The sequence below is a fragment of the Hemitrygon akajei genome, chromosome 7 (genome assembly GCF_048418815.1).
Source record: "Hemitrygon akajei chromosome 7, sHemAka1.3, whole genome shotgun sequence".
Taxonomy (NCBI): Eukaryota; Metazoa; Chordata; class Chondrichthyes; order Myliobatiformes; family Dasyatidae; genus Hemitrygon; species Hemitrygon akajei.
The window spans coordinates 133,561,103-133,574,253 of NC_133130.1; the positions used below are offsets into that span (position 1 = coordinate 133,561,103).

At 42.8% G+C, this 13,151-nt stretch overlaps 1 protein-coding gene across 3 annotated transcripts in view; it reads right to left on the reverse strand.

Annotated features, from left to right (window-relative positions):
* LOC140730921 (M-phase phosphoprotein 9) overlaps positions 1 to 13,151 on the reverse strand; it is a 115,291-nt gene that overhangs the window by 50,233 nt on the left and 51,907 nt on the right. For all 3 annotated transcript variants that reach the window (XR_012099700.1, XM_073051996.1, XM_073051995.1), the window contains exons 9-14: positions 12,631 to 13,109; positions 10,229 to 10,387; positions 4,472 to 4,559; positions 4,033 to 4,248; positions 3,819 to 3,866; positions 2,076 to 2,140 (exon numbers count right to left, since the gene is read on the reverse strand). Coding sequence is in view for 2 of the 3 variants with exons in the window: in XM_073051996.1 (XP_072908097.1) it covers positions 2,076 to 2,140; positions 3,819 to 3,866; positions 4,033 to 4,248; positions 4,472 to 4,559; positions 10,229 to 10,387; positions 12,631 to 13,109 (1,055 nt within the window). In the remaining variant the exon portion in view is untranslated. The remainder of the gene's footprint in view (positions 1 to 2,075; positions 2,141 to 3,818; positions 3,867 to 4,032; positions 4,249 to 4,471; positions 4,560 to 10,228; positions 10,388 to 12,630; positions 13,110 to 13,151) is intronic.

Consider the following 13,151-nt stretch of genomic DNA (forward strand, 5'->3'; position numbering starts at 1 on the left):
GGAAAATGCCCCAGAATGCTTCCCATCTCCTGTGTTTCTATCAATGTGCCTTTTCACATGGAAGATCAAATACACCATAACATCAGAGGGAGAATGGTCACTGTGCTGTTAACACATTTCCTCAAAACCATGTAATCAAAAGCTATTGACGTACTATTGACAAAAGCTACTGAAATCTGAAACATTTCAGCAGGTCAGGCATACTTGTGAATAGAGAAACAGAGTCAATATTTCTGATCAAAGACCTTCCTTCAGAACAGCAGAAGAGAAAAAAAACTAAAACTTGAGAGCTAACTCTCTCCCAGTTCTGATGGAAGTATCTTTGACTAAGCAGTATAAGATGCAGATGAGGAGCAATTTTTTCTCTAGGAGTGTTGTGAATCGCTGACCCAGAGAATGTGGAGACTGCGTCACTGAATGTATTCACGGCCAAAGCAGACAGGTTTGGTTTCTAAGACCATAAGACATAGGAGGAAAAATTGGGTCGTTCAGCCCTTTTCCACGTAACTTTTGACACCCTCACTAATCAAGAACATATCAACCTCTGCTTTAAAATATACCCAATGCCTTGGCCTCCACAACTGTCTGTGGCAATGAATTCCGCAGATTCACCACACTCTGGCTAAAGAAATTCCTCTTCATCTGTTCTAAATGGACGGAGGTCATAAACTGACCAATATAGGAAGCATCGTCGCCACATCCACTCCATCTTTATTTTTTGTGTGCCATACTCTGCCAGAGCCTCGGCGACCACTTTTTTCAAAGTGGTTGTCTTGGAGGAAAGATTCTGTGAGTGGTCCCCCACGTCCTTCTCACAGCACAGTGGTTTTTTTTACGAGGCTGAGTTGCAAGCTCAACACTCAACCCAACATGGATGGAAAGCGTGCCCGGGAGCGGCCTGACTGGACTCGAACTCGGGAACCTTTGCTCTGGAGTCCGACACTGATGTCACTGCGCCACCAGCCACTCCAGCTAGGCCTTTCAAGATTCCATAGGTTTCAATGAGATCTCTCCTGATTCTTCTAAACTCCAGCGACTACAGGCCCAAAGCAATCAAACACTCCTCATACATTAACTTTTTCATTCCCTGAAATATTTTCACAAACCTCCTCTGGACACTCTGCAATGCCAGCACAATTTTTTCTGAGATAAGGATCCCAAAACCGCTCACAATATTCCAAGTGTGGTCTGACCAATGCCTAATAAAGCTCCAGTATCACATCCTTGCTGTGTCAAGGGTGAAGGGTAGTGTTGGAAGGAGTTATACAACTGAGGGCAAAATCAGCTAAGTTTTGTCTAGTGCAGGGGTTCCCAACCTGGGGTCCACAGACCGCTCAGTTAATGGCATAAAGAGGTTGGAAACCTTAAGTCTTGCGAAACAATTTCAAGAGGTGAAATGACAGACACCCTCTCTTATTTCCTAAGTTAGACCACATGGGTTTCCTCTGAGTGCTCCAGTTTCCTCCCACAGTCCAAAGACGTTCCAGTTGGTAGGTTAGTTGGTCATTGTAAGTTTTCCTGTGATTAGGCTAGAATTAAAATCAGGGGTTGCTGGGCAGTGCCGCTGAAAGAGCTGGGAGGGGAGGGATAAATAAAAAGGTTGTAACGCCTGATTTAAAGTGAATGGTAAAGTACCAGGGAGGGAACATGACAAGAATTATTTTATGGAATGGTGTATATGATCCAGAATGCTCAATGTGAAAGGATATTGGCAGCAGGGTCAGCTGTGGATTTCCAAACAGAATTGGATCATATTTGAAAATAAAACAGACATTCAAATGTGAGGAACATGAAGGGCGCTAGGAAAGAACTGAAGGGTCTCCTGTATTTTGATACAGGCTGTGGTTAGATTATTAGACTATTAAAAAAAAACTCTGGAGAAATGGGAAAAGTATCAAAGAAGTACCATGCATTGAGGTTAGTAATGAATTTTATAGCGAATCTTACTCAAGTAAAAAGGTTTCCTAATATAACTGCAGAGTATCTAGATTCACTTTTAAAAAGATACAAAATAGCTTAACGAATTTATCATTCTTGCCAAGATGATATAATAAAGCAAAATTTCATTATCTAACCTTTTCAGCTCAGAGATCTGAGAATTTGCATCATACAGTTTATCTTCCGTGGTATTCAAAGCTCCCTAAGCAATAAGATAACAAAAATTATTGACCATGTCTGCATTTATACATGGTCTAGAGAAAATAAGTTCAACTTCACCAGGGTGCACAAATTACAAAAATACAAAGTTCAAAGTAAAATTACTATTAAAGTACATATATGCCACCATATACAACCCTGAGATTCATTGTCTTGCTGGCATTCACAGTTAATCCAAGAAACACAATAGAATCAATGAAAGACCGTACCCAACAGGATAAACAATGTGGAAAAGACAACAAACTGAGCAAATACAAATGACAAAAATAATAATAAATATCAAGAACATGAGATGAAGAGTCCTTGAAAGTGAGCCTATTGGTTGTGGGGACATTTCAGTGATGGGGCAAGTGAAACTGGTGGCATCAGACCGAGGCCCCTGTACCTCCTTCCTTATAGCAGCAGTGAGAAGAGGGCATGACCTAGGTAGTGGAGGGCTCATGGATGCTGCTTTCCTGTGAAAGTGCTCCGTGTAGATGTGCTCAATGGTGGGGAGGGCTTTACCCATGCTGGCCTGGGCTGCATCCACTACTATTTGCAGGATTGTCCACTCAGGGGCATTGGTATTTCCATACCAAGCCATGATGCAATTAGTCAATATACTCTCCACCACCCATCTATGGAAGGTTTTAAAAAGTTTAGATGACATGCCAATTCTTTGCAAGCTTCTAAGTACAGGCACTGCTGTGCTTTCTTCATAACTGCATTTTGCAATTACTTAGATATTGATTGAAATGTAGGGGGATAGGATGGCTTTATTTTCTTTGCAATATTAGGAACTGATAAGTGACTGTCTTTTGCCCCGTGCTGTGTGTGACTATTGGTACAGTGTTCTACACTGGTTGAATGGTCTATATGGTTGAATGACAATTAAACTTGAATTGAATTGACAAGTGCTTGATCAAGAAAGGTGTAGAGGGATATGGGCCCTAATGTATGTAAATGGTATTTGCCAAGATAGACTTCATGGGCAGTGTGGAGAAGATGGACGAAAAGGGCCCTCAATGCCATATGTTTCTATATCTCTAATATAACATGTTTAATAGTATTACATCAAAATATGTATACAGTATACAACCCAGAGATTCCTCTTCCCTACAGACAGCCACAAAACAAAAACCGTGGAACCTGTAAAGAGAAACATCAAACCCCCAACATGCAAACAAAAAAAAAACATGCAAATGGCAATTAAAAAAACAAATGAAAAACACAGAATACAAAACACCAGATCAGAAAGACATCAAAAGAGTTCAGGTATATCTCGTTCCGTTCAATCCCGCACCGCATCTCTCGCTATCTGCAGGCCACAGTGCTAGTCCGCCCCGATCAAAAACGCACAAAAATAGCAACAAAAAAAATGAAACGACCAGAAACACGTCATAACATGAACTAAGGTAACATGGAAAATCTATTTTTACATAGCAAGTGGTGTTTTTACATACACACTGCAAAGCCTACTGTGGAGGTAGTTTCAAGGATAACAGTTAAAAGGGGCTAAATAAATAATTGAAAGGAAAAGATAATTAGCATAATAGGGAGCGGTGAACGAGGGCCTAAGGATTGCTTTTGAATCAAACTGTACTGTTCAGCTGGGCCAAATGACTCCCCTTTCATACATAACTGGTCCATGAACACAAACTGCAAAAAGGGTTGAAAATTACCTTGACTCGCTCATGTTCTTTTCCCAGTGACTCGTATTCTGTAAGCAACTGCAACACAAGACATCAATTTTTAAAATTAAAAATTAAATTCTTTACAAATTAAAGAATGATAGACCTCCACAATAAAATTTGTTCCCAGCAACAATTTAGAGCAAACAGTAGTTCTGTTGCTCTTTTTCACTATCAAACTGATACAAATAAATTCTTGACTCACATCCTGTAGCATTTTGTGCTCTTGTTTCAGTCGGGCATCTTTATTATCGGAGTGTTTGTATGCCCGTTCAAAAGCTTCTTCGAGGTCTTTCAGCCTGCTATTGAGTTTGTTGACCATGTTATCTTTCTCCTTGTTATCTTTTCGCATTTCATCCAGGCGCTGCTGCAGAGCCTTAGCTGCAGTACTGACTGCATCGTAGCGTCCAGGCCACTCAGCCTAATCAAAAGCACAAGTGTAATTTCCAACTGTTAGGAAATAAAATGGGAAAAAATAAAGCAAGGAACAACTGGCATTGTTGTGGATGGTACAAGATTCTTATTCTCATCATAGACATTTTCTAACCTATAGTCTGAACTTCAATTTTGATCAAGATTTGACAGTAGTATTTGCTCTCAAGTATATACAAATTCTATTCTTTTACTCAGTGACTGCTACCCACCAACTGCATTTCCATCAAATAGTTCTTGTTCTCAAGGTCCCGAATTTGCTTGGCAGCTTCGGTTAGTGCTCCTTCCAGTTGTTCACATCTGAAAATTCAAAGTAACTGTTAGAAGTCCTGCAATAGTTTCATAAAGTTATTGACAATATTCATTAAACAACACCCAATGCTAATAGGCAATCAAATCTGCCAAAGTTTTCAATGCAGGGATGTAGAGTGTAAAAGTAACTCCAAGTTCCCATTGCTCTTCAGAATGCACTGACTGTTTTGCAAAACGTACACATGTGGATGTCAAAATAGAATTATCTGCAAGAACTCTCTTGTCTCAGTTGAACCACCAGAAAAATGTCAATGCCCAAAGAAATTTCAGGAGGGTTATAACCATGATCATTTCAAATTTTATCAGCAGCGGGACTTCAGAGAACTCGGAAGAAGGCTGAAAAGCAGGACTTCCAGGGTGGTTATCTCTGGTTTGCTTCCAGTTCCTCGTGCTGGAGAGGGCAGGAACAGGGAGATAATGAATCTGAATGTGTGGCTGAGGAACTGGTGCAGGAAGCAAGGATTTACATTCTTGGACCACTGGGATCTGTTTTGGGGTAGGGATGAATTGTACAAAAGGGACGGGTTGCACCTTAATAGGCGGGGGACCAGCATTCTGGCAGACAGGTTTGCCACTGCAACACGGATGTGTTTAAACTAAGTAGTGGGGGGGGGGGGGGGGGGGGGGAGAGGGGATGAACTGGAAATATAAGGATGGAGTTAAAGGGAAAGTGAAAATAAGAAAAGTTAAAAAGGACAACAGAATCAATGGAGTAGAAAGCTCAAGAAGACATCATACAGTATGGCCAAGTGAAATAGGAATTGATATGAAAGGACAGGGGAGTAACGAATTAAAAGTATTATATATGAATGCACGAAGTATAAGGAATAACGTAGATGAGCTTGAGGCTCAGTTGGAAATTGGCAAGTACGATGTTGTGGGAATAACTGAGACATGGTTTCAAGCGGACAGGGCCTGGGAAATGAATATTCAAGGCTATACATCTTATCGAAAGGACAGACTGACCGGCAGAGGGGGTGGGGTTGCTATGTTGGTGAGGAATGATATTCAGTCCCTTGTGAGGGGGGACATAGAATCAGGGGATGTAGAGTCAGTATGGACAGAACTGAGAAATTCTAAGGGTAGAAAGACCCTAATGGGAGATATCTACAGGCCCCCAAACAGCAGTCTGGATGTAGGGTGTAAGTTGAATGAAGAGTTAAAATTGGCATGTCTCAAAGGTAATGATACAGTTGTCATGGGGGATTTCAACATGCAGGTAGACTGGGAGAATCAGAATGGTACTGGACCCCAAGAAAGGGAGTTTGTGGAGTGCCTCCGAGATGGATTCTTAAAACAGCTTGTACTGGAGCCTACCAGGGAGAAGGCAATTCTAGATTTAGTGTTGTGCAATGAACCGGATTTGATCAGGGACCTAGAGGTAAAGGAACCATTAGGAGGTAGTGACCATAATATGATATGTTTTAACCTACAATTTGAGAAGGAGAAGGGAAAATCAGATGTGTCAGTATTACAGTTGAACAAAGGGAACTATGGAGCTATGAGGGAGGAGCTGGCCAAAGTTTAATGGAACAATACCCTAGCAGGGAAGACAGAAGAACAACAATGGCAGGTATTTCTGGGAATAATGCAGAAGGTGCAGGATCGGTTCATTCCAAAGAGGGAGAAAGATCCTAAGGGGAGTAAGGGGCGGCCGTGGCTGACGAGGGAAGTAAAGGGCAGTATAAAAATAAAAGAGAAGTATAACATAGCAAAGATGAGCAGGAAACTGGAGGACTGGGAAGCTTTTAAAGAGCAACAGAAGATAACAAAAAAGGCAATACGCCAAGAAAAAAAGAGGTACGAAGGTAAACTAGCCAAGAATATAAAGGAGAATAGTAAAAGCTTCTTTAGGTATGTGAATAGCAAAAATATAGTTAAGATCAAAATTGGGCCATTGAAGACAGAAACGGGTGAATTTATTATGGGGAATAAGGAAATGGCAGATGAGTTGAACAGGTACTTTGGATCTGTCTTCACTAGGGAAGACACAAACAATCTCCCAGATGTAATAGTGGCCAAAGGAACTAGGGTAAAGGATGAACTGAAGGAAATTTATATTAGGCAAGAAACGGTGTTGGATAGACTGTTGAGTCTGAAGGCTGATAAATCCCTGGGACCTGATGGTCTGCATCCCAGGGTACTTAAAGAGGTGGCTCTAGAAATCGTGAATGCATTGGTAATCATTTTCCAATGTTCTATAGATTCAGGAACAGTTCCTGCTGATTGGAGGGTGGCTAATGTTGTCCCACTTTTCAAGAAAGGAGGGAGAGAGAAAACAGGGAATTATAGACCAGTTAGCCTGACGTCAGTGGTGGGAAAGATGCTGGAGTCAATTATAAAAGAGGAAATTATGACACATTTGGATAGCAGTAGAAGGATCAGTCTGAGTCAGCATGGATTAATGAAGGGAAAATCATGCTTGACTAATCTTCTGGAATTTTTTGAGGATGTAACTATGAAAATGGACAAGGGAGAGCCAGTGGATGTAGTGTACCTGGACTTCCAGAAAGCTTTTGTTAAAGTCCCACATAGGAGATTAGTGGGCAAAATTAGGGCACATGGTATTGGGGGCAGAGTACTGACATGGATTGAAAATTGGCTGGCTGACAGGAAACAAAGAGTAGCGATTAATGGGTCCCTTTCGGAATGGCGGGCTGTGACCAATGGGGTACCGCAAGGTTCGGTGCTGGGACCGCAGCTGTTTACAATATACATTAATGATTTAAACGAAGGGATTAAAAGTAATATTAGCAAATTTGCTGATGACACAAAGCTGGGTGGCAGTGTGAAATGTCAGGAAGATGTTATGAGAATGCAGGGTGACTTGGACAGGTTGGGTGAGTGAGCAAATGTATGGCAGATGCAGTTTAATGTGGATAAATGTGAGGTTATCCACTTTGGTGGCAAGAACAGGAAGGCAGATTACTATCTAAATGGAGTCAAGTTAGGAAAAGGGGAAGTACAACGAGATCTAGGTGTTCTTGTACATCAGTCAATGAAAGCAAGCATGCAGGTACAGCAGGCAGTGAAGAACGCTAATGGCATGCTGGCCTTTATAACAAGAGGAATTGAGTATAGGAGTAAAGAGGTCCTTCTGCAGCTGTACAGGGCCCTGGTGAGACCCCACCAGGAGTATTGTGTGCAGTTTTGGTCTCCAAATTTGAGGAAGGACATTCTTGCTATTGAGGGAGTACAGCGTAGGTTCACAAGGTTAATTCCCGGAATGGCGGGACTATCATATGTTGAAAGATTGGAGCGACTGGGCTTGTATACACTGGAATTTAGAAGGATGAGAGGGGATCTGATTGAAACATATAAGATTATTAAGGGATTGGACACGCTGGAGGCAGGAAGCATGTTTCCGCTGATGGGTGAGTCCAGAACTAGAGGCCACAGTTTAAGAATAAGGGGTAGGCCATTTAGAACAGAGATGCAGAAAAACTTTCACCCAGAGAGTGGTGGATATGTGGAATGCTCTGCCCCAGAAGGTAGTGGAAGCCAAGTCTCTGGATGCATTCAAGAGAGAGTTAGATAGAGCTCTTATAGATAGCGGGGTCAAGGGAAATGGGGAGAGGGCAGGAACGGGGTACTGATTGTGCATGATCAGCCATGATCACAGTGAATGGTTGTGCTGGCTAGAAGGGCCGAATGGCCTACTCCTGCACCTACTGTCTATTGTCTAAGCATTCCATCATCTCTTAAAGTATGGCATCGAATTTTTTTTTTAATCAATAGAGGGGTAGAGATAACCCAGGAAATTATAGACCAGTGAGTCTTACTTCAGTGGTTGGTAAAGATTTATGAACATTTGGAGAAGCATAGTATGGTTAAGAATTGTCAGCACGGCTTTGTGAAAAGCAGGTCATGCCTTACGAGCCTGATTGAATTTTTTTTAAAGGATGTGACTAAACACATTGATGAAGGTAGAGCAGTAGATGTAGTGTATATGGATTTCAGCAAGGCATTTGATAAGGTACCCCATGCAAGGCTTATTGAGAAAGTAAGGAGGCATGGGATCCAAGGGGACATCGTTTTGTGGATCCAGAATTGACTAGAACACAGAAGACAAAGAGTGGTTGTAGATGGGTCATATCCTGCATGGAGGTTGGTGATCAGTGGTGTGCCTTCTGGGACCTCTTTTCTTCATGATTTTTATAAATGACCTGGATGAGGAAGTGGAGGGATGGGTTCGTAAATTTGCTGATAACACAAAGGTTGGAGGTGTTGTGGATTGTGTGGAGGGCTGTCAGAGGTTACAGCGGGACATCAATAGGATGCAAAACTGGGCTGAGAAGTGGCAGATTGAGTTCAACCCAGATAAGTGTGAGCTGCTTCATTCTTGTAGGTCAAATATGATGGCAGAACATATAGTATGAATGGTAAGACTCTTGTCAGTGAGGAGGATCGGAGGGATCTTGGGGTCCAAGTCCATTGGACACTCAAAGCTGCTGCACAGGTTGACTCTGTGGTTATGACGGCATATGGTGTATTGGCCTTCATCAACCGTGGGATTGAGTTCAAGAGCCGAGAGGTAATGCTACAGCTATACAGGACCTGGTCAGACCCTGCTTGGAGTACTGTGCTCAGTTCTGGTCACCTCACTACAGGAAGGACATGGAAACCATAGAAAGGGTGCAGAGGAGATTTACAAGGACGTTGCCTGGATTGGGGAGCATGCCTTATGAGAATAGGTTGAGTGAACTTGGCCTTTTCTCCTTGGAGAGACGGAGGATGAGAGGTGACCTGATAGAGGTGTATAAGATGATGAAAGGCATTGATCGTGTGGAATAGTCAGAGGCTTCTTTCCAGGGCTGAAATGGCTAACATGAGATGGCATAGTTTTAAGGTGCTTGGAAGTATGTACAGAAGCGATGTCAGGGGTAAGTGGTAAGTGCATGAAATGGGCTGCTGGCAATAATGGTGAAGGCAGATACAATAGGGTCTTTTAAGAGGCTCCTGGATAGGTTCATGGCTGGAAAAATAGGTTCATGGCTATGGGTAACCCGAAGCAATTTCTAAAGTAAGTACATGTTCAGCACAGCATTGTGGGCCAAATGGCCCGTATTGCGCTGTAGGTTTCTATGTTTCGATTTGCTCTCCAGGCTGTGTTGATCTAGTAACATACAATCCTGCCAATGTCCAATAGCGCATTATCCTGATCCATCTGGGCCATCATGCTGTTCACCAGGTTAAAGTACATTCCTGTTCTTGTGCCTGTTGAGATTTGTTTTTTTATTATTTTAAACAATTGCAGCCTTTTTAATGTGTAATATAACTATACTAGAAAAAAAACCTTGTTGTAGGGTTTAGAGGCTTGCGTGACTCAATGACCTGAAGAGCTATGTGCTTTGACTCTTGGTAGGGTCGCCCATGCCCAGGTCAAAGGGTAGAGGCCAGCTCACCTCAGGGCTAACAACCCTGACTGGTCAAACAAAAATTGTTACGAAAACAGCAATGATAAATCTTTCCATGCCTGTGTGCAACAGAGAGAGATGGAGGGCCCTCATTGCTACCTTAAGCGCTAGTGGCGTAACAGGCAGTAAGCAAGAAAGAGCATACATTTTGGTTATATTCCAAATAACATTAAGCACAAGAACAGCAAGTAATTTGCTTTTTTAAAACTTTATTTTAATTTATTTGAAACCAAAAGCTACCTTTTTGAAAGATTCTGGTTCTGTTTTTCTGCCTCAGATACTGCAGAAGGTGAACTTAAAGCATCCAATTTCTCCTTTAGGCTGCTGATTTCTGCCTCGTAGTAAGCTCTAATGTCAGCCACATGCCGTGCATGCTTCTCACGCAAGTTTAGGCGAGCACTGGAAGGAACAAGTTTAAAAAGAGAATATGAATTCACGTTTATGATGCAGAAATAAATTGCAGAGATCAGAAAGTTTAATTATGAAAGTCAGGATGGAGATGTATTCAGATTCAGTTTATTGTCATTTAGAAACCACAAATGCAATGCAGTTAAAAAATGAGACAACGTTCTCTCAGAATGATATCACAAAAGCCTATGACAAAACAGACTACACCAGAAAATCCACATAACGTTTGGTAATCCCCAATCCAGAGTCCAGAGAGGTTGCTGCGTATTAATATCGCGCTACCGTCTAGCGCGTTCCACGGAAAGGAGCTCCAAATCCACCAGACAAAACAAGACCAAAAACTAAAGCTACAAGACCTGCACAAAACCACATAATTACAATATATAGTTACAACAGTGCAAACAATAGCATAATTGATTAAAAAAAAACAGACTATGGGCACAGTAAAAATAGTCCAAGATGTTAAAGGACTGTAAGTTCAAAAGAAATCACCATAGTTTCCACAAGTCCCCAGGTTCCCGACAGACTCGCCATCCCACGCTGGCGGCAGAAAGGAGTACCCCCGCTATGGACTTCCAAGCCCAACTCAGCCTTGCAGACACAGCACACAATGGAAGCTCCGTCAAAACCAGCCTCGCAGATGCAACACACAACGAAAGCGACCTGAGTCCGTCGAACCTCTGAGCCGAGGGCCATCTCCTCCGGCACAACTTCTCCGAGCACCATCCTCTGCTGAGTGTATTAAGATGGCCCCGCCAACGGCCATCGGCAATGCGACCCCGAGGACTGGGGGCCTGTTCTTCCCAGCAGAGTCCCAGACCTCACAGCAGCAGCAGCAACGAAGAAGGTCTTCCTGGAATTTCCCGATGTTTCTCCGTGCTTCCACGTCCATTTTCAATCGATTATGATTGCGCACGGCTCCCCACTTCACAAATAACAGATAATCAGTTCCGGAGTGGCTGCTGCAAGCTGCGTCGCACCGCCATCTTGGATCTCAATCTCTACCAATGGAGGTGTAACATGCTCCTTCTTCACTAGCCTGTAGGTTACCCTTAGGCAAAGTGTAGCACCTGCTTAGATCCCCACCCGACCCCCATTCAGGATCATGTGAAGCCATGGGAGCAGGTGGTGGATGGTCGTATGAGTAGCTGGTGCAGATCACAAGCCCGGGTTATGCGAACACTGACACCAGGAATACAATCTCCAAAGGGTATCGATATTGGCTGGGGTCACCGTCTTGTAAAGACACTGCTCTGAAGGTGGCAATGGCAAACCACTTCTGCACGAAAATTTGCTGAGAACAATCATGGTCATACATGTGTTGGCGCAGGGCCAAGTGGTTTGGTCTAGTGATCTGAAGGTCGCTAGTTCGAGCCTCAGCTAAGGCAGTGTGCTGTGTCCCTGAGCAAGACACTTAACCACACACTGCTCTGCGACAACACCGGTGTCAAGCTGTATCAGCCCTTGCCCTTCCCTTGGACAACATCAGTGGCGTGGAGAGGGGAGACTTGCAGCATGGGCAACTGCCGATCTCCCATACAACCCTGCCCAGGCCTGTGCCCTGGAAACTTTCCAAGGCACAAATCCATGGTCTCTCTAGACTAATGGATGCCTATTATTATATACATCTTATGACATGGCACATAACTCATTGAAACCTATTGAAAGTTGAAAGACCTCAACAGACTGGATGTGGACAGGATGCTTCCCAGAGGACACAGCCTCACAATAGAGGGGCACCCTTTTAGAACAGAGATGAGGAGGAATTTCTTTAGCCAGAGAGTGATGAATCAGTAGAATTCATTACCACAGGTGGCTGTGGAAGCCAAATCATTGGGTATGTTTAAGGCAGAAGCTGATAGATTCTTGATGAGTCAGGGCATGAAGGGATACAGGGAGAAGGAAAGAGATTGGGGCTAAGAAGGAAAAGGGGTCAACTATGATGACATGGTGGAGCAGACTCGATGGGCCAAACAACCTAACTCTGCTCCTATATCTTATGGTCTTATAACAAACAAACAAGCCCCTGAAGTGTCTATCTGAATAAGTGAATTTGAAGTTCCCAATCTGTACACTATAATTTGTTTGGATTCTGTATGCACTGAAAATAAGAGGCACTGTGAACACAGCACATTAACGTGTGCCAACGCAACAAAAAAGTAACTAGAAGAGTTGAGAGTTTGAATTGATTCCAAACAATGCAAAACATTTTTTTAAATAAAGAGTTCACTTACACAGATAACATAACAGGATCTTCAAGAGACGATGCAGGAACATTATGGTCCAATGATCTATTCATACTATTTCCGCTCCTCAATTCAACGCAAGGCACAGGTGATGGAGTTATTGTAGAATTGCCCTCTTGTCCTGCTAATGCACTTGCATTCCCTGTTTCTTTCAAGTTTAAGTAATGTTGACCTTGGACAGCAGTGGAAGACTGAGTACCAGAATGGAGATTCCAGTTTGGAGAAGGCAATGAGCTATTCCGCACAGTATATCTGGAAGTATCTGTCAATTCAGATTCTGGAGCAGTACGTACACATGATCCCAAATTAGGATGGCAATAGCTTTGTGTGGTTACTCCCACAAGAGAGTCAGGGCTAATTGAAGATGGAGTGTCGCATTCCGAAACCACCACTGGGGTACTACAATGATCATGCGGAGAAAATGGTGTAGGACGCTTCATGTGAAGTGTGGGATCAAGTGTTAAAACCTTGGAGTAGAAAAAAAATGACAGATCAACTTTTAAAATTAA